The sequence below is a fragment of the Lithobates pipiens genome, unplaced genomic scaffold (genome assembly GCF_037356315.1).
Source record: "Lithobates pipiens isolate NorthernLeopardFrog02 unplaced genomic scaffold, aLitPip1_a1.2 Scaffold_30, whole genome shotgun sequence".
In the NCBI taxonomy this organism is placed as follows: domain Eukaryota; kingdom Metazoa; phylum Chordata; class Amphibia; order Anura; family Ranidae; genus Lithobates; species Lithobates pipiens.
In genome coordinates, this window is record NW_027507791.1 from 39977906 (window position 1) to 40003883 (window position 25978).

At 44.1% G+C, this 25978-nt stretch overlaps 1 protein-coding gene across 2 annotated transcripts; it reads left to right on the plus strand.

The window, feature by feature from the left end:
- Positions 1-1021: 1021 nt before the first annotated feature.
- Positions 1022-24934, plus strand: LOC143942671 (high affinity immunoglobulin gamma Fc receptor I-like). 2 transcript variants are annotated; one of them, XM_077464050.1, is made up of 9 exons: positions 1022-1089; positions 4418-4438; positions 5721-5984; positions 6077-6367; positions 7082-7363; positions 10728-10874; positions 13978-14046; positions 19483-19499; positions 23970-24934. In XM_077464050.1, exons 1-9 carry the CDS (start codon positions 1059-1061, stop codon positions 24072-24074), a joined length of 1227 nt encoding a protein of 408 aa, XP_077320176.1. In that variant the 5' UTR covers positions 1022-1058; the 3' UTR covers positions 24075-24934. The 2 variants fall into 2 exon arrangements, with proteins under 2 accessions (XP_077320176.1, XP_077320177.1); XM_077464051.1 differs by having other exon boundaries at positions 1032-1089; positions 5823-5984.
- Positions 24935-25978: the final 1044 nt, after the last annotated feature.

Below are 25978 nucleotides of genomic sequence, written 5' to 3' on the forward strand. Positions count from 1 at the left end.
CATAGAAGATTAATGATACACCTTTGCTTCACTACGTTCCCTACTCTTCTTATCCCCTTGAGAAGCCCTGAACACTGGCAAAATCAGCTATTTATTTGAGATCACTTATTGCCCTTGTTTTTAAAGAAAGAACCATGGGATACATCTAATTGCTGTCACAAGCTCTATTCCTTGTATATATGCTATACTTACACCCCAGAAGAAGGAGACTTTCTATAGCTCCGAAGCAGACTGGGCTTCTCAGGTCACCCTGTGCCCCTAATAGACACAGGGTGACTTACACATAAGAGGCGCCTGGGGAGCTGAACCAGGAGTTACCTGACCCCTCTAAGGTAAGCTGGGTTCCATGCCCCCCCCCCCTGCCCAAAGTGACTCCCATCATAAAAAGCATGACCATTCTGCTCATGGAGTGCTACTTTGAGGCTACTTGAGTTCCAGAGATTGCAAAGTGGCATCAAAGTTGCATCAAGGTCACACTACATGAACAGAACTTCTATCCTATTAGCAAAAAATAAATAAAAAACATAATGCATAAAAAAAGCATATTCAAAATGCATTACAAAACCCCCCCGGAAAAACACATCAACCCCAACTTGAATAGATGTGAACCTAGCAAATACAAGACAGCATTTTAGTGTGCAGTCAAAGTTGCAATGCATATGGATTTATTTTTAAATGTGATTAAAGGGGAGCCTTTTTGTTTCCATAATGCCGGCATCCCTCTATGTGTTGAACGGATGTCACAGGGACAGGAAGTGAGGGAAAAGCTCCACCAATGGGGTTACAGACAGAAAAATTTATTACATAAATTTTAAACTCTTTTCTACTTAATCCCAACTTAAAACACACCCGTTTAGATGGAGTTTGGCTTTAACTGATCTGACTACTTTAAAGTGAAATCTGTTTGCTGTCTTACTAAATATACCAGCCCGTGTTCTCACTGGTTTCAACTGTTATGAAATATTCTACAGAAATGGCTCAGGAAGTGCAATACCCGTCATAAGTTCTGCTGTAAAGAAAATACCCATCACTCGTTCACGGTACAGGATGGGACCAACATGCCTGTCTTCATTTTTACCATATTACTGTGTAAGTACAAATATCTTTTTATTTATATTATATACAGTATGTGATTTTTAGCTGAGAGATGTCATGTGATTTTGTATTATGCAGACAAAGCCAGACATAAACCATAACCACACGCTATAGATTTCATTTTGACATAGATAATCTTTATTACATGTGATGATTAGAGGAAATTGGGCTCCTCTTTTGTACTTCTAATACTTGCTAATGTTAGTGTCTGTTGGGAACCCTTCATGTTGGTTCATGTAAAACTGAACACATGCTGTGACTATTGGGTGGTGTAATTCACCATCCTGCAGTCTGGTGAGCTGGTGGCATTTTAAACTCAGAAGGTAGCCCAGTGACGAAGATTAGAAAAAGCGTCCATTCATCTACAATGAGGTGGGGCTGCAGAGCTTACATCCATCACATATAGTCATTACCATTACCTTGACCGCTTACAGTTTTTGGTAAACTTTAACTTAGAACCTTGCTTCCACCATCCCTTTCCATTTGGAATTTTGTGGCTCCATGTTTGAAATGAGTCTGAATTAGTCACGGGAAGGAGTGCAGAGATTATAATCAATAAATAGGGTCATTACCATGACGACTTACGGTCTTTGGTGAATTTTAGCATTGGACCTTGCTTCTACCATCCCTTTCCATTTGGAATTTTGTGGCTGCTGTCTGAATTAGCCACTTAAAAGAGTGCAAAGGACATATGTCATTACCATTACCATGACCAGTCTTTGGTGAAATTTAGCTTAGAACCTTGCTTCTACCATCACTTTCCATTTGAACTTTTGTGGCTCAATGTTTGAAAAGAGTCTGAACTAGCTACTTAAAGGAGTGCATAGCTTACACTCAACACATAGAGTGGTTGCCATTACTTTGACCACTTATGGTTTTTGGTGAACTTGAACTTTGAACCTCGCTTCCTCCATGCCTTACCATTTGAAATGTTGTGGTTCCATATTTGAAATGAGTCTGAATAAGCCACTGGAAGGAGTGTAGAGCTTAAACTCAACAAATAGGGTCATTACCATGACCACTTACGGTCTTTGGTGAACTTTAGCTTTGAACTTTGCTTCTACCATCCCTTTCCATTTGGAATTTTGTGGATCCATGTTTGAAATGAGTATGAACTAGCTACTCAAAGAAGTGCAGAGCTTAACTCAACACACAGGGGGAGAATTACTGTAGCCACTCGAAGGAGTGCAAGACTTACACACTTCAAATAGGGTTATTACCCTTACCATGACCACTTATGGTTTTTGGTGACCTTTAGCTTAGAACCTTGCTTCTACCATCCCTTTCCATTTGGAATTTTGTGGCTCCATGTTTGAAATGAGTCTGAATTAGTCACTGGAAGGAGTGCAGAGCTTATACTCAACAAATAGGGTCATTACCATTACCATGACCACTTACATTCTTTGGTGAACTTTAGCTTTGAACCTTGCTTCTACCATCCCTTTGCATTTGGAATTTTGTGGCTGCTGTCTGAATTAGCCACTTAAAAGAGTGCAGAGCTTATCTCAAAACACAGGGTCTACCATCCCTTTCCATTTGGAATTTTGTGGCTCCATTTTTTAAATTAGTCTGAATTAGCTGCTTAAAAGAGTGCAAATCTTATCTCAACACACAGGGTCATTGCCATAACCTTGACCGTTTACAGTCTTTGGTGAACTTTAACTTGGAACCTTACTTACACCATTTTCCATTTGAAATGTTGTGGTTCCATATTTGAAATAAGTCTGAATTAGCCACTCGAGGGAGTGCAAAGCTTACAAACAACAAATAGGGTTATTGCCCTTACCATGACCACTTATGGTTTTTGGTGACTTTTAGCTAAGAACCTTGCTTCTACCATCCCTTTCCATTTGGAATTTTGTGGCTCCATGTTTGAAATGAGTCTGAATTAGTCACAGGAAGGAGTGCAGAGATTATAATCAACAAATAGGGTCATTACCATGACCATGACCACTTACGGTCTTTGGTGAACTTTAGCATTGAACCTTGCTTCTACCATCCCTTTCCATTTGGAATTTTGTGACTGCTGTCTGAATTAGCCACTTAAAAGAGTGCAGAGCTTATCTCAACACACAGGGAAATTGCTATTACCTTGACCGCTTACGGTCTTTGGTGAACTGCAACTTTGAACCTTACTTGTGGTTCCATATTTGAAATGAGTCTGAATTAGCCACGTGAAGGAGTGCAAAGCTTACAACAAATAGGGTTATTACCATTACCATGACCACTTCTGGTTTTTGGTGAACTTTAGCTTAGAACTTTGGTTCTACCATCCCTTTCCATTTGTATTTTTTTTGTCTCCATGCTTGAAATTAGTCTGAATTAGCCACTTGAAAAAGTGTAGAGCCATGGTCAGTACCATCACCGTGACCACTTACGGTCTTTGGTGAATGTTAGCTTTGAACCCTACTTCTGTCATCGCTTTTCATTTGGAATTTTGTGGCTCCATGTTTGAAATGAGTCTGAACTAGCGACTCAAAGGAGTGCAGAGCTTAACGTAACACATAGGGTCATTGCTATTACTTTGACCGCTTAAGACCTTTGGTGAATTTCAACTTTGAACCTTGCTTCCACCAGACCTTTCCATTTGAAATTTTGTGGTTCCATATTTGAAATGAGTCTGAATTAGCCACTCAAAGGAGTGTGAAGCTTACACAACAAATAGGGTTATTACCATGACCACTTATAGTTTTTGGTGAACTTTAGCTTAGAACCTTGCTTCTACTATCCCTTTCCTTTTGGAATTTTGTGGCTCCATGTTTGAAATGAGTCTGAACTAGCCACTCAAAGGAGTGCAGAGCTTAACTCAACACGCAGGGGGAGATTTACCGTAACTGGTGCACACAGTTGTGCTTATTAACCAGGTTTTTTTTTTTGTCAAAGCCTAAAGAGGAGTTCCACCTGGGGAAAAATAAATGAAAAGTCAGCAGGTTCAAATACTGTAGCTGCTGAGTTTTTTTATATAGACACTATCTAGGGAGCCCGCGATGTCGGCACCCCAGCCGATTTTCGGATCCGCTGTCGGTGGCTTATAATTTTTTGTTCGCTGACATGTTTCTGACATTGCCCAAAGAGAGAAAGATCATTATTGGTTATTAAAAGATACAACAAGGTAGAGTTATGCCTTTATGCCCTCAACCCCAATCACACTTCTCAAATGCATACTCACCTCCATCCTCTACTGCCCATTTTATGTCTACCCACCACAAGTATACTTACCCTAAAAAAAAATGGTAGAGATTTTTTTTTTTATTTTAAATTATATAAATATTTATATCTTTAATTCCGAAAAAAAATCTCTTATTTTTTTTTTTTTTTTCAGGGACAAACATGGGAAAATCAGGTGAGTACACGAGGCATAGCAAGGTGCTATAAATCACAAATATTGCACAACTATAAAAATCTACCACCTAAAATACAAAAAAGGACATGTGTGTCAGCTATTGAGTGTGTGTCAGAGCAGAGACTCCTCCCTCTCCCTTTATCCCCTTCCCTACAGCCTTATTTGAGCTTTCAGAGACAGTGGGGGGTTATTTACTAAAATTGGGGATTGCAAAATCGGGTGCAGCTCTGCACAGAAACCAATCGGCATCCAGGATTTTTTGTCAAAGCTTAAAGTGGAGGTCCTGCCAAATTATAATTTTTTTAAATATGGACACTTACCTGTTCTCGGCACCCGCGATGTCGGCGCTCAAAGCCAATCAGTCCCTCGGCTCTCGGGTGGAGGTGCCGCCATCTTTGGTAAGGGAATCAGGAAGTGAAGCCTTGCTGCTTCACAGCCTGGTTCCCTACTGCACATGCACAAATTGTGCTGGACGATCTCATAGGTCCCTGCTGTCTTCTGGGACCTGTGTGTCTCCCAGAAGACAGCAGGCGGAGATGGAGGAGCCGGATATAGCATATCCGCGGGTACTGTGGCTATCTATGCCCAAAAGTGGGAGCAAATACCTGGATTATACAGGTATCTGCTCTCCCCTCCCCCTGAAAGGTGCCAAACGTGACCCCAGAGAGGTGGGAGATTGCGAAAAGCGGAAGTTCCATTGTTGGGTGGAACTCCATTTTAATTGAACAAGCTTAGTTTAAAAGCTGATTGGCTACCATGCACAGCTGCACCAGACTTTGCTCTTTCCAGTTTTAGTAAATCAACCCCACAGAGTGTCTGAAACAGACATATACGTCTATTCTCTCTCTGACAACTGAAATGTGTTGGCCTCATGTATGGTGCAGCTTGGAAGGTTTTAGTGTAGGAATCCAGGGAATCTGTACTTTCTCCACAAGTATATGTGCCCTATAAACATGTAAATTTGGATATGGGTATGGACTCCTATCCTATACTACATTCTTGTATTATCTGATTCTTATCTGCAGTGCTCTTGTAGAACCTTCAGTAAATACGTGCTGCTTGCCCTGTGCCGAATGTACTTTTTTTATACCAAATTCTAGGCAATCCCAAACATTCTCCGCAGGACAGGAGGTAGAGAGAAATCTCTCCAAAAGATAGCAATGAAAACCTAGCATGGGATCTAACCCCTACCAACTCCATTTAAAACTAAGAAAACAGTTAGTTGAACATACACTAATGTTGTACTGTGCAAGCTCCTTTTTTTGTCTTCTGTCTTCTGCAGGAGGTGCCACCAGACCGGTGGGGACCCTCACATCCAGCTGGGGGAATATACTGGCAGGTGACCCTATGCTTCTAAAATGTAATGTGTCATCTACTACACCAGGGACCCACTGGACTTATAGCTGGTACAAAGACAAGACACTTATGGAAGGAGGTCAGCAGACCCTTCAAATAACATCTTCATCAGTGAAGGACAGTGGAGATTACCAGTGCCAGATCATTTCCAGTGATATCATCGATCCCATCACTATATATGTTTTAGAAGGTGAGCTAGTAATCATATTTCTAGTATAATGAGTTCCTGTTTGTAAAGATAATAACAAATGTATATTTGTTCATGTTATTTTTTGATTTTAGGCTTTGAAATTCTGCAGACACCTCCCTCCATTTTTGAAGGAGACCTCCTGACTCTCAGATGTCACCATTCTTCCGAGTTTATTCTGCTCAACACAACATTTTATAAGGATGACACAGAGATACCGTCAGTCTTCTCTGACCCCAACACTGAGAAAACTGAGTACTCTGAGCTCCATATTCCTGAAGTAGATATAAAATCAGTAGGGGGTTACAACTGTAACGAAGTGCTAATGCATGGGAAAGACCATTACACGTTTAATTTACCAGATGCATTAAAAGTCATTGTGAAAGGTACGTAAGCTGCTTAAAGTCTATGCATATCCATTTTTATTTTTATAGAGTAGAGAGGACAAATCCCACTGTCCCATTGGAAAGATCTCACTTCGCTTTCAATCCTGAAGAAGAGAAGAGGAAATCTCCACAAAGTCCCCTTTACTTCACCTGTTGTTCTGATGACAACTCAGCATTTTGGAATTTCTTACTTTGAGTTGAGTTGAGAGGAATGTTAATACAGCACGGTCTTACCCCGAAAACGTCTTACTTGGTGAGAATGGACTCTGGAACCAATAGGTTGGGTCTACCCAACTTCTTCATAGACGGCAAAAAACAACCTAACAGGGGTTCCAAATCTCCATCCAAAACTGAAAACGTTTTCTTATATTTCATAGTACGAAGGCCTTGGGTTTAGTTCTACTTGGGCAATGAGCTGTATGCCATTTGTATGTTCCTTTTTGGTTTGGTTTGGAGTTACTTCCAGGTGTCACAATTCAATAACATTAGGATATGTTAAGTGACTTCATAGGTGGAGGATGTGTCCATCCATATGTTGGACCATAAAGGTTCTAGTGGGGCACAGAGTGATGTGGTCCTATGTACGGTGTAAGGTGCTTTGTAATGTTTTGGTCTACAAACATGAAAAATTGAACAAAAAAAGAAGAACTTCAACTAGCATGCAGCTGCCTATATCCAATAATTCATCAGGGTCTTTGTTCTTACCCCCTGCAGAGCTCTTCTCTCCTCCAGAAATAAAAGCCTCATACTGGGTAATAGAAGGAGGTGAGATGACGGTGAGATGTGACACCAAACTGGATCCGCTCAGAGGCGGCACAGAGCTGCACTTTGCCTTCTACAGAGATGAACGGACTGTGCAGGATTTTAGTGCATCTGATACATACAGAGTACGGTCATCTCAGCTGGAGGATTCTGGGAATTATACCTGTGAAGTGAGGACGGCATCTGACACTGTGAGGAAGAGGAGCGATGGGTTCCATATCCAGATAGTTAAAGGTAAGCACCTAAAATTGATCTTACCCTTCTGTTTTTTTAAACCTTATCAAAAATGTAGTAGTGTAATATTTAGTCAATGTTTGTAAATGCTTAAATTAATATATTTATTTTTACACACTGTAATGAAAAGTGACAGTTGCAGCCATTGAAAAAGAGAGAGGAGAAGGCATAGTGACAGCTGCAGCCACTGATGAAACAAGGGAGAGGCATAGTGACAGCTGCAGCCACTGATGAAACAAGAGAGAGGCATAGTGACAGCTGCTGTCACTGGGAAAGCGAGAGAGAGGCATAGTGACAGCTGCTGTCACTGGTAAAGCGAGAGAGAGGCATAGTTACAGCTGCTGTCACTGGGAAAGCGAGAGAGAGGCATAGTGACAGCTGCTGTCACTGGGAAAGGGAGAGGGAGGCATAGTGACAGCTGATGTCACTGGGAAAGGGAGAGAGAGACATAGTGACAGCTGCTATCACTGGGAAAGCAAGAGAGAGGCATAGTGACAGCTACTGTCACTGGGAAAGCGAGAGAGAGGCATAGTGACAGTTGCTGTCACTGGGGAAGTGAGAAAGAGGCATAGTGACAGCTGCATCCACTTAGAAAACAAGAGAGAGAGGCACTGTGAAAGCTGCAGCCACTAAGAAAGAGAAAGGGGCACAGTGACAGCTGCAGCCACTGAGAAAGTGTGAGATAGAGAGTGGCACAATGGTAGCTGCAGCCACTGGGACAGCAAGATTGAGAGGGACACAGTGGCAGCTGCAGGTACCCAGAAATAGAGATTGAGAGAGGCACAGTGGCAGCTACAGCCAATGAGAAAGAGAGAGAAATGGAGAGAGGTATAGTGACAGCTGCAGTCACTGAGAAAATGAGAGAGAGAAGGGGGCACAGTGACAGCTTCAGCCATTGCAGCAGCTATATGGAAAGAGGCACAGTGACAGCTGCGACCATACAGAAAGAGGCACAGTGACAGCTGGAACCATATGGAAAGAGACCCAGTGACAGCTGTAACCATACGGAAAGAGGCATGGTGACAGCTGTAACCATACGGAAAGAGGCACGGTGACCGCTGTAACCATGCAGAAAGAGCCACCGTGACCGCTGCGACCATACAGAAAGAGGCACACTGACAACTGCAACCATATTGAAAGAGCCACGGTGACTGCTGTAACCATGCGGAAAGAGCCACCGTGATTGCTGCGACTATACAGAAAGAGGCACACTGACAGCTGCAGCAACAGAAAGTGAGAGATGGGCACAGTGGCAGTTGTAGCCATTGAGAAAGAGAAATAGAGAAGGGGGCACAAGTTGCAGCTGTCAGGTTTTCTTGTAAACAGACCTCTATGATCATCATAACTGGTTATCACGGTGATCACGATTTAGAACCATGCTGATTGGTTCTTGATTGCTAGCCCTACGCTGTCAGTGACAATGGACCCTCAGGGATTTCAAGCAAGTGGCAGTTTCAGCAGCACTTGTATAAGTACGCTCCAACCTCTCCCCCTTTATTTGTCCATTGTAACTAATGGAAGTATGGACTGTTCCATGGAGACATTCGTCCATCATCAGATGAACTACATATAGTACTCTAGATATGAACAGCTGAATGGAATCCCCAACAGTCATTCTCAGCTCCACAGAAGCTAAGATTTTTGAAAACTAGGATATGTGAGTCTGTGTGTCTGTACATGAGCGGGGAGAGGTCCAATCAAAAGTCCAAAGATGAGAGGATCCATACTCATCACCATCAAAGGTCCATTTTATTGATGCCATAAAATTGTCCTAAAATGTGCAGAGTAGACAAATAATTTTTATCTACTCCTTATGTTTATATTATGTTTTTTTTTTTTTTTTTTAAGTTTCAAAAAAGATTTTATTGAGACATAAGTAAAAGAGTAACATCAAATCTCCCATGCAGGGGAGTAACATACATAATGTAACAAGACACCAAGCTAGCGGTTCAGACATAAGGGTTTCCGTACATCAATCTGGTCTTGAAGGATGGATCTAAACCAGCGATGGCGAACCTTGGCACCCCAGATGTTTTGGAACTACATTTCCCATGATGCTCAACTACACTGCAGAGTGCATGAGCATCCTAGGAAATGTAGTTCCAAAACATCTGGGGTGCCAAGGTTCGCCATCACTGATCTAAACATATTGCAGACCCCAGACCATCTCCAAAAGCCTATGGAGGCAAAAGAGCCATGTCCACGGGCTCCCGAGACCCCAACACCCCAGCTGGGTTCAGACTGTGTTGGGGAGACGGAGCCGACCCATGTGAGAGGGCGGGGAACTTCTAAGGGCACTCACCAAGAGCTAAACAACAACCATCTGTCTTTTAACTGGGGAATAACTTTTTGTGGAATGCCAACCCCATGTGGGGTGAAAGCCCACTAACCTCTCTGGGGACTATCAGAGTGTATCAGCCTCAGGTTGGCAGGAGAGAAAGCATAGAGTGTATTGTTATCAATAGTGGATTCAAGACACCTGCCCCCAGGGTCAGAGAAGGAGAGTAGGGGGCAGACATGGATACAGGTAGCAGAGTAGGGGGGACAAGTGGGGAAAGTTGGGGGGAGAGAAGAGGGGGAGAGAAGATGAGGGGGGGCGACCTCAAGGAGAGCTTGGACAGAACCGGGGGGTACCCCCCGAGAGAGATTAGCCGAGAGGGGGATGACCTGAGATCAAAGAAGAACCCCAATATGTCTGGCCCAAGGTTCCCATATTCATTTAAATCTCTCCAGTTTATCCAGAATAGTACTTGAGGTTTTTTTCCTGAAACATGATCCAGGAAATCTTTTGTTTGGTGGAATGGATGGAAACATTTGGGGACTTCCAGGCCCAGGCTATAGACAATTTAGCTCCTATCAATATGTAATGGGTCAACATCTGAGTGTATTTTGGCATATTGGGTATTTTAAGGTTAAGAAGGGCTATCTTGGGATCCTGGGGGATCGCTTCCCCCGGTGACTTTGCGGGTGAAGGCGAAGATTTTATTCCAATATCCCCTGATTTTGGGGCATTCCCAATTTTGTTTGTTTTTTTATGTATGTTTGGCCTTTCTATTGTATATATTCCTTGAAAATCATGGAGAGCATATGGTACCTAGCATTGATTATATGTCCCCCCCATCCCGGACTCAATGTTGTCAGTCTGCCCAAAACTTGTTGATGCTTGAGAGTCAAACCCTTGATAAACACTTTGGTGATTCAGTTTAAACAAATTGAGGAACTTCCATACCACAAACGACGAGTTACATCAGATCTCCTGGAGCAAGTTCCGGCATATAGTCTAGATATCTCTTTTTTTGTTACTCGCATGCTTTACTTTAGGCTTACAAACTCACGAATGTTTTTCTTGTTTTGCTACAAACAGAATTTCTTCTGAGAATACTTCCTGCGGCCATAATCGGGATTCTGTTGACTTTGATCATCTCCGTTGTCCTCATCTGGAAATACAGAAACAAATGGCGGTCTTGCCCTTGCCGATGTCCAAAGCATAGCCAGTCAATAATTATAAAAGGTAACAATGTTATTACTAGTCCTGCTAGTCATAAAAGGTCCTTGCGGGATTCAGCATATCAAACGTCGCTCTTCCGTGGCCTTTAGCGCATTGCAACGACGCTCAAAATGCTCCACACACTTGTAACGTTCTACAAATGTGAGAATATTTAAAGTGGAAGTAAACCCATCGATTTAAACAGTTAAAAAAAAAGGCATGCCGGGAATGCTAACTGCACATTGGCTGTACTCTCAGCCAAACTAACAAACCATCCAATGGCTGGTGTCATAACGAATCACATGTGCAGCACCATAGCAGTTGAAGATTAAACAGAGGCAAAGATGGCGGCTTCCTTGGCTAAAAACGATAGGGGAGTTTACTTCCACTTTAAGACTTTCCACATTGAGTTGCAAATACGATTACTGTCATTGATAAAACTGGTAGCATATGGGAATAGATATATTTTTATTTCCTTGGTTGTTGATCAATATGTTGTTTAATGCCAAATCAGAAGTGCTGTTTCCAAAGAGTTACTTTAATGCCCTGTACACGCGGTCGGACTTTCCGACGGAAAATGTGCGATCGGATCTTGTTGTCCAAAAATCCGATCGTTTGTGAGCTCCATTGGACTTTTTCCGTCGGAATTTTCGACACACAAAGTTTGAGAGCTGGATCTAAAATTCTACGACAAGAAATTCCGATCGTGTTGAGACAACTCCGACGGACAAAGTGCCCCGCATGCTCAGAATAAATTACGAGACAAAAGCTATTGGCTACTAGCCCTCTTTATAGTCCCGTCGTATGTGTTCCACGTCACCGCGTTCTGAACGATCGGAATTTTCCGACAACTTTGTGCGACCGTGTGTATGCAACACAAGTTTGGGCCGAAATTTGTAAGTTGTAAAAATTCAGACGGATGTCCGACCGTGTGTACAGGGCATAACACATATTTTGAGAAAGGCGGGCTGAGCCCCACTCAAATGTTGGCATTAATGATGTTGGTAATTCCTCATTTGCAAATACCCATGAGTCTACCTGCTGCTTGCTTCGTTGAAAAAAAAAAAAAAAATGATACTGTCCTTATTTCTTCCAGATAAGATGGGTTTTACTCTCCTATTTTCTTTCTGAACCGTTCTTTTCCCTGTTTATATATATACAGACTAAATTTATAAAATATAAAGCCCCATACACACTATCAGTTTTTCTGCTGAGTTTTTCCTTCAGATTTACCAAAACCATGTAGTAGAAGGGCCTGCCTGATTGCATACACATTGAAGCTCCTAAGGTTTTACCTCATATTATATGGTTTTGGTAAATCTGAAGGAAAAAATCAGCAGAAAAACTGATAGTGTGTATGGGGCTTTAGTCCCCATGCACACAGCGCATTAGAAAAAATGAGCTGCAAAGCCACTACCAACACCAGCAAAAAGCGGCTGTAAAAACATGCTTTTAGTAGCTTTTCGCATTGGCGTTAATGCGCGTTTAGCCGCATTAGCTTTTATCCACATTTTCTGCTTCCCCATCAAAGCCATCTTAACTGATCTGACTTTCAGACCATTGATTTGAATAGAAGTCGCATCCAAGTCAGATCATCATGATCCGACTTGTGGTGCAAATTGTGCTCTAAGGATCTTGAAGGGGAACCCCACTCCAAAGGGTAAAAAAAAAAGAAAGCGTGAGGTCCCTTACCAGATTTCATACCAGGCCCTTTGAGTCTGGTATGGATCTTGAAAGGGAACCCCATGCCAAACTTAAAAAAAATATGGCGTGGGCCCCCCCCTAAATCCATACCAGACCCTTATCCGAGCATGCAGCCTAGCCTGTCAGGAAAAGGGGGGATGAGGGAACACCCCCCTCCTGGACCATACCAGGCCACATGCCCTAAACATGGGGGGTGGGTGCTTTGGGGCAGGGGGAGCTTTCCGCCCCCCATCTTAAAGCACCTTGTCCTCATGTTAATGGAGACAAGGGTCTCTTCCCGAAAACCTTGGGGGAGGGGGTTTGTGGAGGCCTTATTGGAATCTGGAAACCCCCTTTAACAAGGGGGCCCCCAGATCCCACCGCCTCCCCGGTGTGAATGAGTATAGTGTACATTGTACCCCTACCCATTCACCCTAAAAAAGACAGCGTAGTGTAAATAAAAACAAGAGACAGTTTTGACAAGTCCTTTATTAAAAATATCCCTGCAGTCTTCTTCCTCCAGTCTTCTTCCTCCGGTCTTCTTCCTCCGGACTTCTTCCTCCAGTCTTCTTGCTCTGGTCTTCTTGCTCTGGTCTTCTTCCTCCAGTCTTCTTCCTCTGGTCTTCCTCCTCTGGTCTTCTTCCTCCAGTCTTATTCCTCCAGTCTTATTCCTCTTGTCTTGTTCTCTGGTCTTCTTCCTCCAGTCTTCTTCCTCTGGTCTTCTTCCTCTGGTCTTCTTCCACTGGTCTTCTTCCTCCAGTCTTCTTCCTCCAGTCTTCTTCATCTGGTCTTCTTCCTCCAGTCTTCTTCCTCCGGTCTTCTTCCTCTGGTCTTCTTCTCTGGTCTTCTTCCTCCAGTCTTCTTCCTCCAGTCTTCTTCCTCTGGTCTTCTTCTCTGGTCTTCTTCCTCCAGTTTTCTTCCTCTGGTCTTCTTTTCTGGCCTTCTTCCTCTAGTCTTCTTCCTCTGGTCTTATTCCTCCTGTCTTCTTCCTCCAGTCTTCTTCCTCTGGTCTTCTCTGCCATTGCTGTCTTCTACGCCTCCGACCCAGTCCTCTTTTCACGCTGTCTCCCGTTGTTGTACCAGCTCGGCTCTCTGCTGGTTCCTATATAGCCATGGGGCGTGGCCCTCCAGTGACATCACCACGAGACCCCCGCCCCCTGGGATGTCACGTGAGGCCACAGAATAACAAGGAGAGGCGTTTTTAAGCTGAAAAAAAAAAATGTCTGATGCTGGTAAAAGCAGCTGTAAAAACGCCCTTTGTGTACGGGGACTAGAAAAAAATGAATCCCTCTATGGTTTTAGGTTGTCCAAGTAGTTAAAGACAATATGGAGGATAACAGCATTTTGTGCACTAATACTTTCATTTATTGAGCCTATTATCTTCCTTAGGTGTAAGCACTTTGATGAAATTACAAGACTTTGATTCTTTTTTTTTTCTCTCTAGTGACTGATACAGATCCAGGGCCACAGGACACCTGTTACACCTACCTGGGTATAAGTCACCTGCCCCAAGGTTAGTTTAGTTTGAATATTCTGTGATGGGAATACACTCACTAGTAAACATCAATGTGTAATAAAAAGATATGTTTTGAAGGTAAAAAGGGCACCCCCTCCCCCCGGCGCATTTGCAGAACAAAATAATGGCACCGCCGCATATGCGCTAAAGGTGTGAACCTAGCCTTATAAACTGATTCAAATATTATTGCAGTATATATACTTTCAGTCAGAGCTATATACTGTATATGCTAATGTGGTCCTGAGGAAGCAGGGGCTCCCACGAAACGTGTTGACCATCTCACTTAGGAACATATACACTAACCTCAATTTCTCTACCAAAATGTATTGTAATGCTCTGCACTGTATGGTATGCATATCTATATCTTTTAATGCCGTTGGGCTTTTTTTTTTATAAATATGTATATTAAAAAAATTTTTTACTATAGCTGTAGATTATAAGGGTCGAAACACGTAGGTGTATCATGTGGAAGACCACGTTGCAGTAAAACGGGTTTCATACAATGTGTAGTTTCATTATGATTGATGGGTATGCTATTTTCATTTAAATGCCAGAGCTAATTTTTTACAGCTTTCATGAAATTGTCAATTGCTTTTTGATAAAATAAAATAATTTTAATCACAAATTTTGAATATTTTTTGGCTGCTAATAAAACCCCATGAAGGAATTCTTCCATTTTGTGAAACTAAACTCTATCTGAACTCCACAAACTGAAAACGCTAGTTTATTCATTTTTAATATTCACAGCAAACTCCCCCTCCATGCTCACTTTGAACCCCCCACTCCACTTTCCCAGGCATTTCTAGCCATGGCCATCTTGAGTAAGGGCAGATGATTCATGTTGCAATTACTTCCTACAATCCATTTGCCCTTACCTCCGAAATGCAGGCAGGAGGGTGTGCTTAGCTAAGAAAACCCCTTCTCCTCTCCTCCAAATAAAGACCCCTGGGATGTATGACATTTTGGCCTAGGCCAGAAACCAGGAAGTAACTGAAGAAATGTTAAAAAAAAAGTTTAAAATCAGTAAATATGATATACCTTCCTGCCTATTTACTAATGTTAGCGGCACAAGGGTTACAAATAGGCAATGCTGATTTAGAGAGTCTAGTTCTGCTTTAACCACTTCCCGCCCAATGATGTCATATGACATTGTGGACTTTGAGTGGAGATATCTCTATGATGCTTGCAGCAGTGTTGGGATGGGGACACCCCCCTCCCTTTGCCCGAGGGGACACACCCCTTCCTCCCTCCCTCTACCCTCCGGTGCGCCAACCGGCTCTCCCGTTGCATTGGCGAGCCAGAGAATGAATCGGCCCATGGCGGCCCTTTACTATACAGCTCATGAGGACCAGATGGTCCCCAGTCATCTCTATGACCTTCAGAGGCCGGGCACGACATTATGACATCACATCCGATCTCAGCAGTTGTAAACACTGCCGTTGCCTCAGCTGCAAAGCAAGATCTTTTTTTTATTTTAGGCTTTCCAGCCTAGAGGAGAGTTGTGGGTTCTGTAAAGAGGACCTGTCATGCCCTATTCCTATTACAAGGGATGTTTTACATTCCTTGCAATAGGAATAAAAGGAATTGGAATAAAAGTGATAAAAAAATGTAAAGGGAAATGTAAATGTAATTTTTTTTATATGTACGTCGCACCCGCATACAGGCATACCCCACTTTTAAGTACACAATGGGGTTTATTTACTAAAGCTGGAAAATGCAAAATCAGGCTGACTACTGCATAGAAACCAATGAGCTTTCAGGTTTTATTACTAAAGCTTAATTGAACAAGCTGAAGTTAGAAGCTGATTGGTTTCTATGCAGAAGTGAGATTGATTTTGCACTTTACAGCTTTAGTAAATAAACCTCATTGTGTACTTAAAAGTGGGGTATGCCTGTATGTAACCGGCATTCAAACCACACATGTGAAGTAGCGCCATGAAGGTTAGAGCAAGAGCAATACTTCTAGCCCCAGTTAAAAAGTGGAAAATACTGCACTAAATACCATACAGAGACAACGTCAGATTGTGACGAAACGCACGTAGAGAGGTTTGACGTGCTGATGTCATCGCACTGTAACTCAGTGGATGGGTGTTCGCAAGCCAGCTGGCTGTTTTCTTGATCGTTTTTAATCATCATTTCTGTAAGTTCCATTTTTAAACTTAATAAACCCTTTTGGTACGTTTTACACCATGGAGAGTCTCTTTACATTTCTGGGTAACGCCTGACCTATTCCCCTGGTGGTTTAATGTTCGAGCCTCCCTGGCCGTTCGGTGCTTAGTCCAAGTTCCTTCTCATTTAATATCTGTGGATATTCAACACCCCTTCGGACAGAGGCCCTGGCTGGGTATTTAGCCGTGGGGCTTCTAAGAGCTTGCCTTCTGGTAAGCACGCATTTTATGAGGTGGAGGTGCACTGTCTTCAAGAGGTGTTTTATCATAAGAATCTACACTGATGTGCAATTTATGGACTGTTTATTTATTGGTATCACTTGTGCTGTTGTGTGTTGTACTTCACACACATTCACTGTTTTGGACTATTCAATTTTCCTTTTTATTTATTATTTTTTATAGCGCTGCTACATTGAATTATACTCCTAGCCCAAGACCTGCTCTGTAACTTTAAACATGTAACCTGTAAAAAAATTTAAAGTGTCCCCTATGGAGATTTTTTAAGTACCATCGTTTGGCGCCATTCCACGAGTGTGCGTAATTTTAAAGCGTGACATATTAGGTACCGTATTTATCTGCGTATAACGCACACTTTTTCCCCCTAAAATCAGGGGGAAATCGGGGGTGCGTGTTATACGCCGATCCCCCGCTGTTTCTAAACCCTTATGCCGCTCTCTGCGGCTTCTGGGTATTTTCGGCTATCTTCGGCCGTTCTCGGCTATTTTCGGCCATTTTCAGCCAAGTGTGGCCAAAAATAGCCGAGAACGGCCGAAAATGGGCAAGACCGGCCGAAAATAGCCGAGAACGGGCGATTGCGGCCGAAAATACCCGAAGGCCGCCAAGATCGGCCGAGAACTACCGAGCGCTGCCGAGATACACAGGACATCCGCTCTGTATCTCAACGGCGCCATTTTTAAAGGGCAAACACACTGACAAGGCTGTAAATGACTGGCAAGGCTGCAATAGAAGGCTGCAAATGACTGACAAGGCTGCAAATGACTGGCAAGGCTGCTATAGAAGGCTGCAAATGATTGACAAGGCTGCAATGGAAGGCTGCAATGGAAGGCTGCAAATGACTGACAAGGCTGCAATGGAAGGCTGCAAATGACTGACAAGGCTGCAAATGACTGGCAAGCAGGGCTGGATTGGGACAGAAATTTGGCCCTGGACTTCATCCAGATAGGCCCACTTACATTTTGAGTGTCCCATCAGCACCCCCTTACATCAGAGTGTCCCATCAGCAGCCCCCTTACATCAGAGTGGCCCACTGAGCCATTGGCTCACCAGGAAACTCCCAGCAGTCCCAATGGCCAGTACATGCCTGCTGGCAAGGCTGCAATAGAAGGCTGCAAATGACTGACAAGGCTGCAAATGACTGACAAGGCTGCAATGCAAGGCTGCAATTGACACTGACAAGGCTGCATTGATGGGCATTTAAATGTAAGTTTTTTTCCTTAAGCTTCCCTCCAAAAAGTTTTTTTCTTTTAAAATCCCTCCTAAACTTGGGGTGCGTGTTATACGCCGGTGCGTGTTATACACCAATAAATACGGTATCTATTTACTCGGCGTGAAACCATCTTTCACATTATACAACAAAATCGGGCTAACTTTAGTGTTGTTTTTTTTTAACCACTTCAATACCGGGCACTTAAACACCTTCCTGCCCAGACCAATTTTAAGCTTTCAGCGCTGTCGCAATTTGAATGACAATTGCGCGGTCATGCTATACTGTACCCAAATGAAATTGTTATCATTTTTTTCCCACAAATAGAGCTTTCTTTTGGTGGTATTTGATCACCTCTGCGGTTTTTATTTTTTGCTAAACAAATAAAAAAATACCGAAAATTTTGAAAAAAAATGTTTTTTTTTGTTTCAGTTTCAAAACTTTGTAAATAAGTAAATTTTCTCCTTCACTGATGGGCACTGATGGGGATACACTGATGGGCAATGATAAGGCGGCACTGATGGGCACCGATGAGGTGGCACCAATGAAGTGGCACTGATGAGGTGGCATTGATGGACACTGATATGTGGCACTGATAGGCGGCACTGATGGGCACTGAATGGTGGCACTGATGGGTGGCACTGATGGGCGACACGGATGGGCACTGATAGGTGGCACAAATTGGCACTGATAGCTGGCATGGATGGGCATGGATGGGTGGCATGGATGGGCATGGATAGGCGGCACAGGTGGGCATGGGTAGTCGGCACAGGTGGGCATGGGTAGGCGGCACAGGTGGGCATGGGTAGGCGGCACAGGTTGGCATGGATGGGCACTGATAGGTGGCATGGATGGGCACTGATAGGCGGCACGGATGGGCACTGATAGGCGGCATTGTATTATAATATACTGTACTAATGGATGCCAATCAGTGCCAAACAATAATGCATGCCAATCAGTGATGCCCATTGTGGGCACTGATTGGCATCCATTATGGACACTGATTGGCATCCATTGTGGCACTGACTGGAATCCCTGGTGGTCTAGGGTGGCATACCTTATCCTGGGCATCCCTGGTGGTCTGGTGGCGTCCCTGGTGGTCCAGTGTGGGCATCCTCGGGGGGGCTGTGCTGATAATCGATCAGCACAGGCCCCCCCTGTCAGAGGAACAGCCGATCGGCTCTCCTCTACTCGCGTCTGACAGACGCGAGGGAGAAAAGACGATCACCGGCTCTTCCTATTTACACTGTGATCAGCCGTGATTGGACACGGCTGATCACGTGGTAAAGAGTCTCCGTCGGAGACTCTTTACCGAGATCGTAGTTGCAGGGTGTCAGACTGACACCCCGCAACAACGATCGCCGCGATGCGCGCCCCCGGGGGCGCGCAGCGGCTCATAATCCTGAGGACGTCATATGACGGCCGATCAGGATTATGAAACCACTTTGCCGCCATCAATTTGTAATAGGGCGGGCGGCAAGTGGTTAATATATTAATGAAACTGTTTTTTTTTTTTTTTCCAAAATTGCTGCGCAAATAACATTCGACATAAAAATTTGCAATGGCCACCATTTTATTCCCTAGGGTCTCTGCTATATATATAATATTTGGGTGTTCTGAGTAGTTTTCTAGCCAAAAAAATTATGATTTTTACATGTAGGAGAGAAGTCTCGGAATTGGCCTGGGAGGAAAGTGGTTGGAAAAAAAAACATGTACACACATATATTGTTCCAGCAGGTATCTTTAGATTGGATGACATGGTAGGTCACTTGTGTTATGGTGGAATCAATCTAATATTTTTTCTTATTTTATCTCCTATAGGTAATAAAGTAAAAAAGGTAAGTGCTATACATTTTGTCATCTTTTTGAAAGCAGTAGAAAAATCCCAAACCAATTTGTACAGCTGCACAGAGGATTTTTGGAAGTGTATTGTGATGATATGAGGAAGATTTTTGGTTCTGCAAAAATGAGAAGGGTCAGCTTTCTAATTTTATACCCTCTAGGCCAGTGGTTCCCAACTTCGGTGCTCAGGTACCCCTAAAGCCGCGTACACACGTAGCGGTATGTCCGACGTACTTAGTCTGGTGGATTTCCGCCAGACTGTCCGTCGGAATTTCCGAACGGGCTACTTGCCCACACACGGCACTTTTTCAGCGGACTAATACGGCGTACTAAGTCCGCCGTACTATCCGCCCTACTTTCGAAATGAACGGACTCGCCCACACACGCGGAGGAAAGTCCGCTCATTTCGAGCGCGTCTCTAGGTAGGCGGGGCCTGCAAAGGAGACGTCGCCGGCCCCGCCGCCTGGTATGGACTTAAAGGGGAACCCCAACGCCGAAAAAAATCGGCGTGGGGGTCCCCCCCAAGTCCACAACAGACCCTTGTCCGAGCACGCTACCCGGCCGGCCAGGAAAGGGGGGCGAGCAAGCGCCCCCCCCCCCTCCTGAGCCCTACCAGGCCACGTGCCCTCAACATGTGGGGTGCCTTGGGGAAGGGGGGGCCGCGCGCCCCCCCCACCCCAAAGCACCTTGTCCCCATGTTGATGAGGACAAGGGCCTCTTCCCGACAACCCTGGCCATTGGTTGTCGGGGTCTGCGGGCGGGGGCTATGTGAATGAGTATGGGGTACAATGTACCCCTACCCATTCACCTGTAATATAAAAGTACAAAAAAAACACAACACACGAGATAAAATACTTTATTGCACAGCTCCGGGGGTCTTCCGTCTCCGGGGGTCTTCTCGCCGGAATCCTCCGCTATCTTCTTGTAGCTCTTTTGCTAGCGGAGGAGCCCGGCATTCTTCCTCGCCGCCGGCCTCTTCTTCCGACTTCGGGGGTCTTGTCCCCCTCTTCGGTTCTTCTGCCGGGCCACCGCGCCTTCTTATAGCTCTTCTACAGGCGGTGGCCCGGTCTTCTGTCACCACCGCCGCCGCCTTCCGTTCTTCTTCTTCTTCTTCTTCTCCAGGAGATGTTGACTCGACGATCTCTCCGGCCGCAATGCCAGGGACGCGCTGCGCGGCCAGTTATATAGGGACAAGGGGCGGTGTCACATGGCTTTATGTCACATGGGTTGGTGTCACATGGTGACCCCGCCCCTTACGATGTCACAGTCCCCATATGACATCAACCCATGTGACCAACCCATGTGACATAAAGCCACGTGACACCGCCCCTTGTCCCTATATAAGTGGCAGCGCAGCGCGTCCCTGGCATTGCGGCCGGAGAGATCGTTGAGTCAACATCTCCTGGAGAAGAAGAAGAACGGAAGGCGGCGGCGGCGGCGGCGGCGACGGCGGCGACAGAAGACCGGGCCACCGCCTGTAAAAGAGCTATAAGAAGGCACGGTGGCCCGGCAGAAGAACCGAAGAGGGGGACAAGACTCCCGAAGTCGGAAGAAGAGGCCGGCGGCGGGGAAGAAAGCCGGACTCCTCCGCTAGCAAAAAAGCTACAAGAAGATAGCGGAGGAGTCCGGCGAGAAGACCCCCGAAGACGGAAGACCTGTGCAATAAAGTATTTTATCTCGTGTGTTGTGTTTTTTTTGTACTTTTATTTTACAGGTGAATGGGTAGGGGTACATTGTACCCCATACTCATTCACATAGGGTGGGGGGCCGGTATTCTGATAAGCCCCCCGCCCGCAGACCCCGACAACCAACAGCCAGGGTTGTCGGGAAGAGGCCCTTGTCCTCATCAACATGGGGACAAGGTGCTTTGGGGTGGGGGGGGGGCCGCGCGACCCCCCCTTCCCCAAGGCACCCCCCATGTTGAGGGCACAAGGCCTGGTACGGCTCAGGAGGGGGGGCGCTCGCTCGCCCCCCTTTCCTGGCCGGCCTGGTAGCGTGCTCGGACAAGGGTCTGTTGTGGACTTGGGGGGGACCCCCACGCCGATTTTTTTCGGCGTTGGGGTTCCCCTTTAAGTCCATACCAGGCGGCGGGGCCGGCGACGTCTCCTTCGCGGGCCCCGCCTACCTGGAGACCCGCTCGAAATGAGCGGACTTTTCTCCGGGTGGGAAAAGTCCGCTCATTTCAAAAGTACGGCGGACTGGGACACACACGGCCGGATTGTTCGCCGAAATGCGAGTCCGACGGAGAGATTGGTGTGCAACACGGCATTCTAAGTCCGCCGTACTTTCGGGTCAAAAAAGTATGCCGGAGGCTACACACGGGGGGATTGTTTGGCGGACTTGAGTTTGCCGGACTGTTCCACCGGATTGTTTGATCGTGTGTACGCGGCATAACAGGTCATGGTTTTAGGATTTCTTTCACCTTTGCAGTGCTTTAAATCCATGTTGATGGCTTGGTATTTATGCCAGCTATTTTATCTAAGGGGAATTCACAAACCATGACCCGTTGAGTGGATCTTCCTGGCGTCCGAGCACCACAAACCAAAAACACTATTTAATTTGTTTTTAATATTCAAAGCAAACTCCACCATACATCCATGTCTCCATGATTTATTTTGTTGAGATATCATTTTGAAAAACCCCCTCTAGTAGACATGTGCACTGCCGAAAAATTTATTTGTATTCGTTTCATTTGTTTATTTGTTTTTCTTTGAGGTTTTTTTTGGGTCATTCGTTACAATCATCATTTGTAAATTGGTAAATTGGTAAATTGGTAAATTGGTAAATTCATAAATTTGTAAATTCGTAAATTCATAAATTCAAAAATTCATAAATTCGTAAATTAGAAAATATAAAAATTCCGAAAATAAGAAAGAAAATCAGAAAATTTGAAAGAATGAAAATCCGAAAAATACTAAATAATAACTAACTAACAATAACTAACTACTAAATATTAAATAAAATAAAAGTATTAAATTATAGGTATTGGATTTTCCTTAAAAATGTGGCTGTTACTGAATGTAACGAATACGAATTTCTCCACAGTTAGGGCCGGTTCACACTGCAGGCGAGGCGAGGCGACTCCGACTTGCCTCGCCGCGACCTGCCGCGACCTCAGCGGCAATTTGCAGATGACTTCTGTATAGAAGTCAATGCAAGTCGCCCCGAGGTCGCCCAAAAGTAGTACAGGAACCTTTTTTCTGAGTCGGAGCGACTCGAGTCGCTCCTCTCAGAACGGTTCCATTGTACAGAACGGGGGCGACTTGCGAGAGCGAGGCGAGGCGAGTCGTGTCGCCTCGCATCGCCCGCTGTGTGAACCGGCTCTTACGTATTATCCGAAATATATCCAGATGTCGCATCTAAACAAATGCAACCAAGCAAATTAATAATAAATAATAATAATAAAAAGTTTTATTATTATTATTGTTATTTACTATTATTATTATTATTATTACTATTAACTTGTTATGTTTCATTCGTTTAGATGCAGCATTCTTTATTTTGGATCATTTGTAACTTTGGATACATTCGTATTCGTTACGTTCACTAACAGCCAAATTTGAAAGAACATTCCAATACCTATAATTTAATAGTTAGTTATTATTTCAGATTTTTCAAATTTTCGGATTTTCAATCTTCGAAATTACTAATTTACTCATTTTCAAATTTACGAATGTTCGACTATTCTAATTTACGGGTTTTCATTCATTCAGATGTTTCCGAATTAACAAATTTGACGAAAGTCGTAAAAAAAATTATTTTGGAACTAAAAGAATTGCACATGTTAATCCCTAGAATTTTTAGCTAGGCCTGCCATGAGTACATACCACTGCCTTTGCAGCCTAAGCCCTTGTACACACGATCGGAGATTCCGACGGAATGTGTCCGATCGGAGCGTTTGGTCGGATATTCCGACTGTGTGTGGTCTGCATCGGATTGTTTCCGTCGGAATATCCGTCGGACCAAATTTTCCAACTTGCCGGAAATATTTTCTGACAAAATGCTCCGATTGGACATACTCCGATCATGTGTAGAGAATTCCGATCGGACAAAGTGCCACACATGCTCAGATCGAATTCCTACATCAAAGCTATTGGCTACTAGCCTGAACGTAGTCCCATCGTAATGAAATTACGTCATCACGTTCTGACAGATCGGATTTTCCGACAACTTTGTCCGACCGTGTGTATACAACAGTTTCGGACAAGATCCGTCGGACAAAATCCGACGAATTTGGTTGTCGGATTTTCCAACCGTGTGTACAAGGGCTAAGAGGGAGTGGTTGGAGGGTGGTAAAAACTGACTTTGGGTCCATCTATGTTTGAGATCTGAATAGAGGAGTATCTACACTCAGGGACACCAACCGTATATAGCCTATTAGTACTGGCCTAGGGGGCATTGCCCCAAGGCCATTTATCCGTTCTCCCCATGCCACAAATTTAAATTGTGTTTCTATTCCATTACAGGACGAGTTGACTGTTACAAATGCTACACTGAAGTATTTAGATATCTATGAACAAAGTTTAAGACCTAGAACAGATGAAGTTGACTCTGGCACTTTCTCTTCATGACATTGGAAGTTCTTTTGAGGTCTTCACTTCTTGAGGAGCAACAAACACCCAATAGATAAGAAGATCTCTGTGAAAGCTTTTCTCGGTCAATGGCTGCCTTGTCCCTTTAAATACATGGCTTTTACTTTTTGTGGGTTATCTTTTTGGAAGTAATAAAAAAAAAATTATGAATTGGAATATAGTGAGAGTAGTCCTCCAAGCAGGAAGGCTAAGAAAATGCTTAAGGATATATGTACGCTCCTACTGTGGACCTCCTTTTCTAAATGCTGCTTGCCTGGCTGCCATACTGATGTTTTGGTTGAAATGCTTGCTGGGACATTTATCTGGAGTATAGAGATAGGAACTCTGACTTTTTTTTGTGACTTTCATTTGTGTTGCATGGTTGACCCCAGTCTCCAGTCCAAAATTACTGAAGCAAGATGCAGCTAAGCTATTACTGAAGAGAAGTGTGGAAGCCGTACCCAAAAAAAAAAACGCTAGTTACCACAGCGCAAGCATTTGAAGCCAACTTTAAAATTTTACTTCTACATAGCAAAGGACCTGTCTTGTGGAAGATAGGCAAATAAGGCAACCGACCTTCCTTGACACATTCCACCACTCCTGGCTTGCTTGCAAGGATACGGAAAGTCCCTTCCTCATTTGTTGGTTCTTGGGTGGAAACATTGCTGTATGCAGTCAACTTGACATGACAATTAAATAATATGGTAAGAGGAGCTAAGTGAAGTGCGGCAGATATTCTTTTACATGATGTCCATCCACTGTACACCATACTCATATACTGTACAAATCGACAAACAAAAGTGCAATGAGTTGATAATCTGTGACAATATTATAAAATAAAGAACATTTTAGAGACCACATTATGAGCAAAAGTGAGTGAATTGTTTTGTTAATTAGGTGCATTCAATAATATATTTTATTTTGGATCATTTTTAATGAACATAAAATTACAACTGGGATAAATTAAGACTGGGGTGACATTAAGTTCTTGTGCGTGTGTGAAGGCAGGCGTACCAATACTTTTGGCAATATAATGTGTATATGAGTCACCGTACGCCTAAGTCCTTGTACACGTTGTCGGATATTCCGATGGACAATGTCCGATAGGACCGTGTTGTCGGATAATCCGACCGTGTGTGGGCTCCATCGGACTGTTTCCGTCGGAGTATCCGACGGACCAAGTTTTCCAGCTGGGCTATAAAATTTTCCGACAACATGATCCAATCGGACTTTGTCCGATTGTGTGTAGGGAATTCCAATCGGACAAAGTGCCACGCATGCTCAGATCAAATTCCTAGACCAAAGCTATTGGCTACTAGCCTGAACGTAGTCCCATCGTAACGAAATTACGTCATCACGTTCTGCACGATCGGATTTTCCGACAACTTTGTCCGACCGTGTATGCAACAGTTTCGGACAAAATCCGTCGGACAAAATCTGTCGGGCAAAATCCAACGGATTTGGTTGTCAGAATGTCCGACCGTGTGTACAAGGGCTAAAAGTTTCTTGCAGACTTTATTGTAGAAAGTCCAATACCCCACCCTAGTAAGGGGGAGCTTGGCTGAGAACCACACATATTATGCCAAGCTCCCCCTTACTAGGGTGGGGTATTGGACTTTCTATAATAAAGTCTACAAATAAAGGCAAGAAACTTTTGGGAGCGCGGTGACTCATATACAAACTATATTGCCAAAAGTATTGGGATGCCTGCCTTTACACGCACCAGAACCTTAATGTCACCCCAGTCTTAGTCCATAGTGTTCAACATTGAGCTGGCCCACCCTTTGCAGCTATAACAGCTTCAACTTTTCTGGGAAGGCCGTCCACAAGGTTTAGGAGTGTGTCTATGGGAATGTTTGACCATTCTGCCAGAAGAGCATTTGTGGGGTCAGGCACTGATGTTG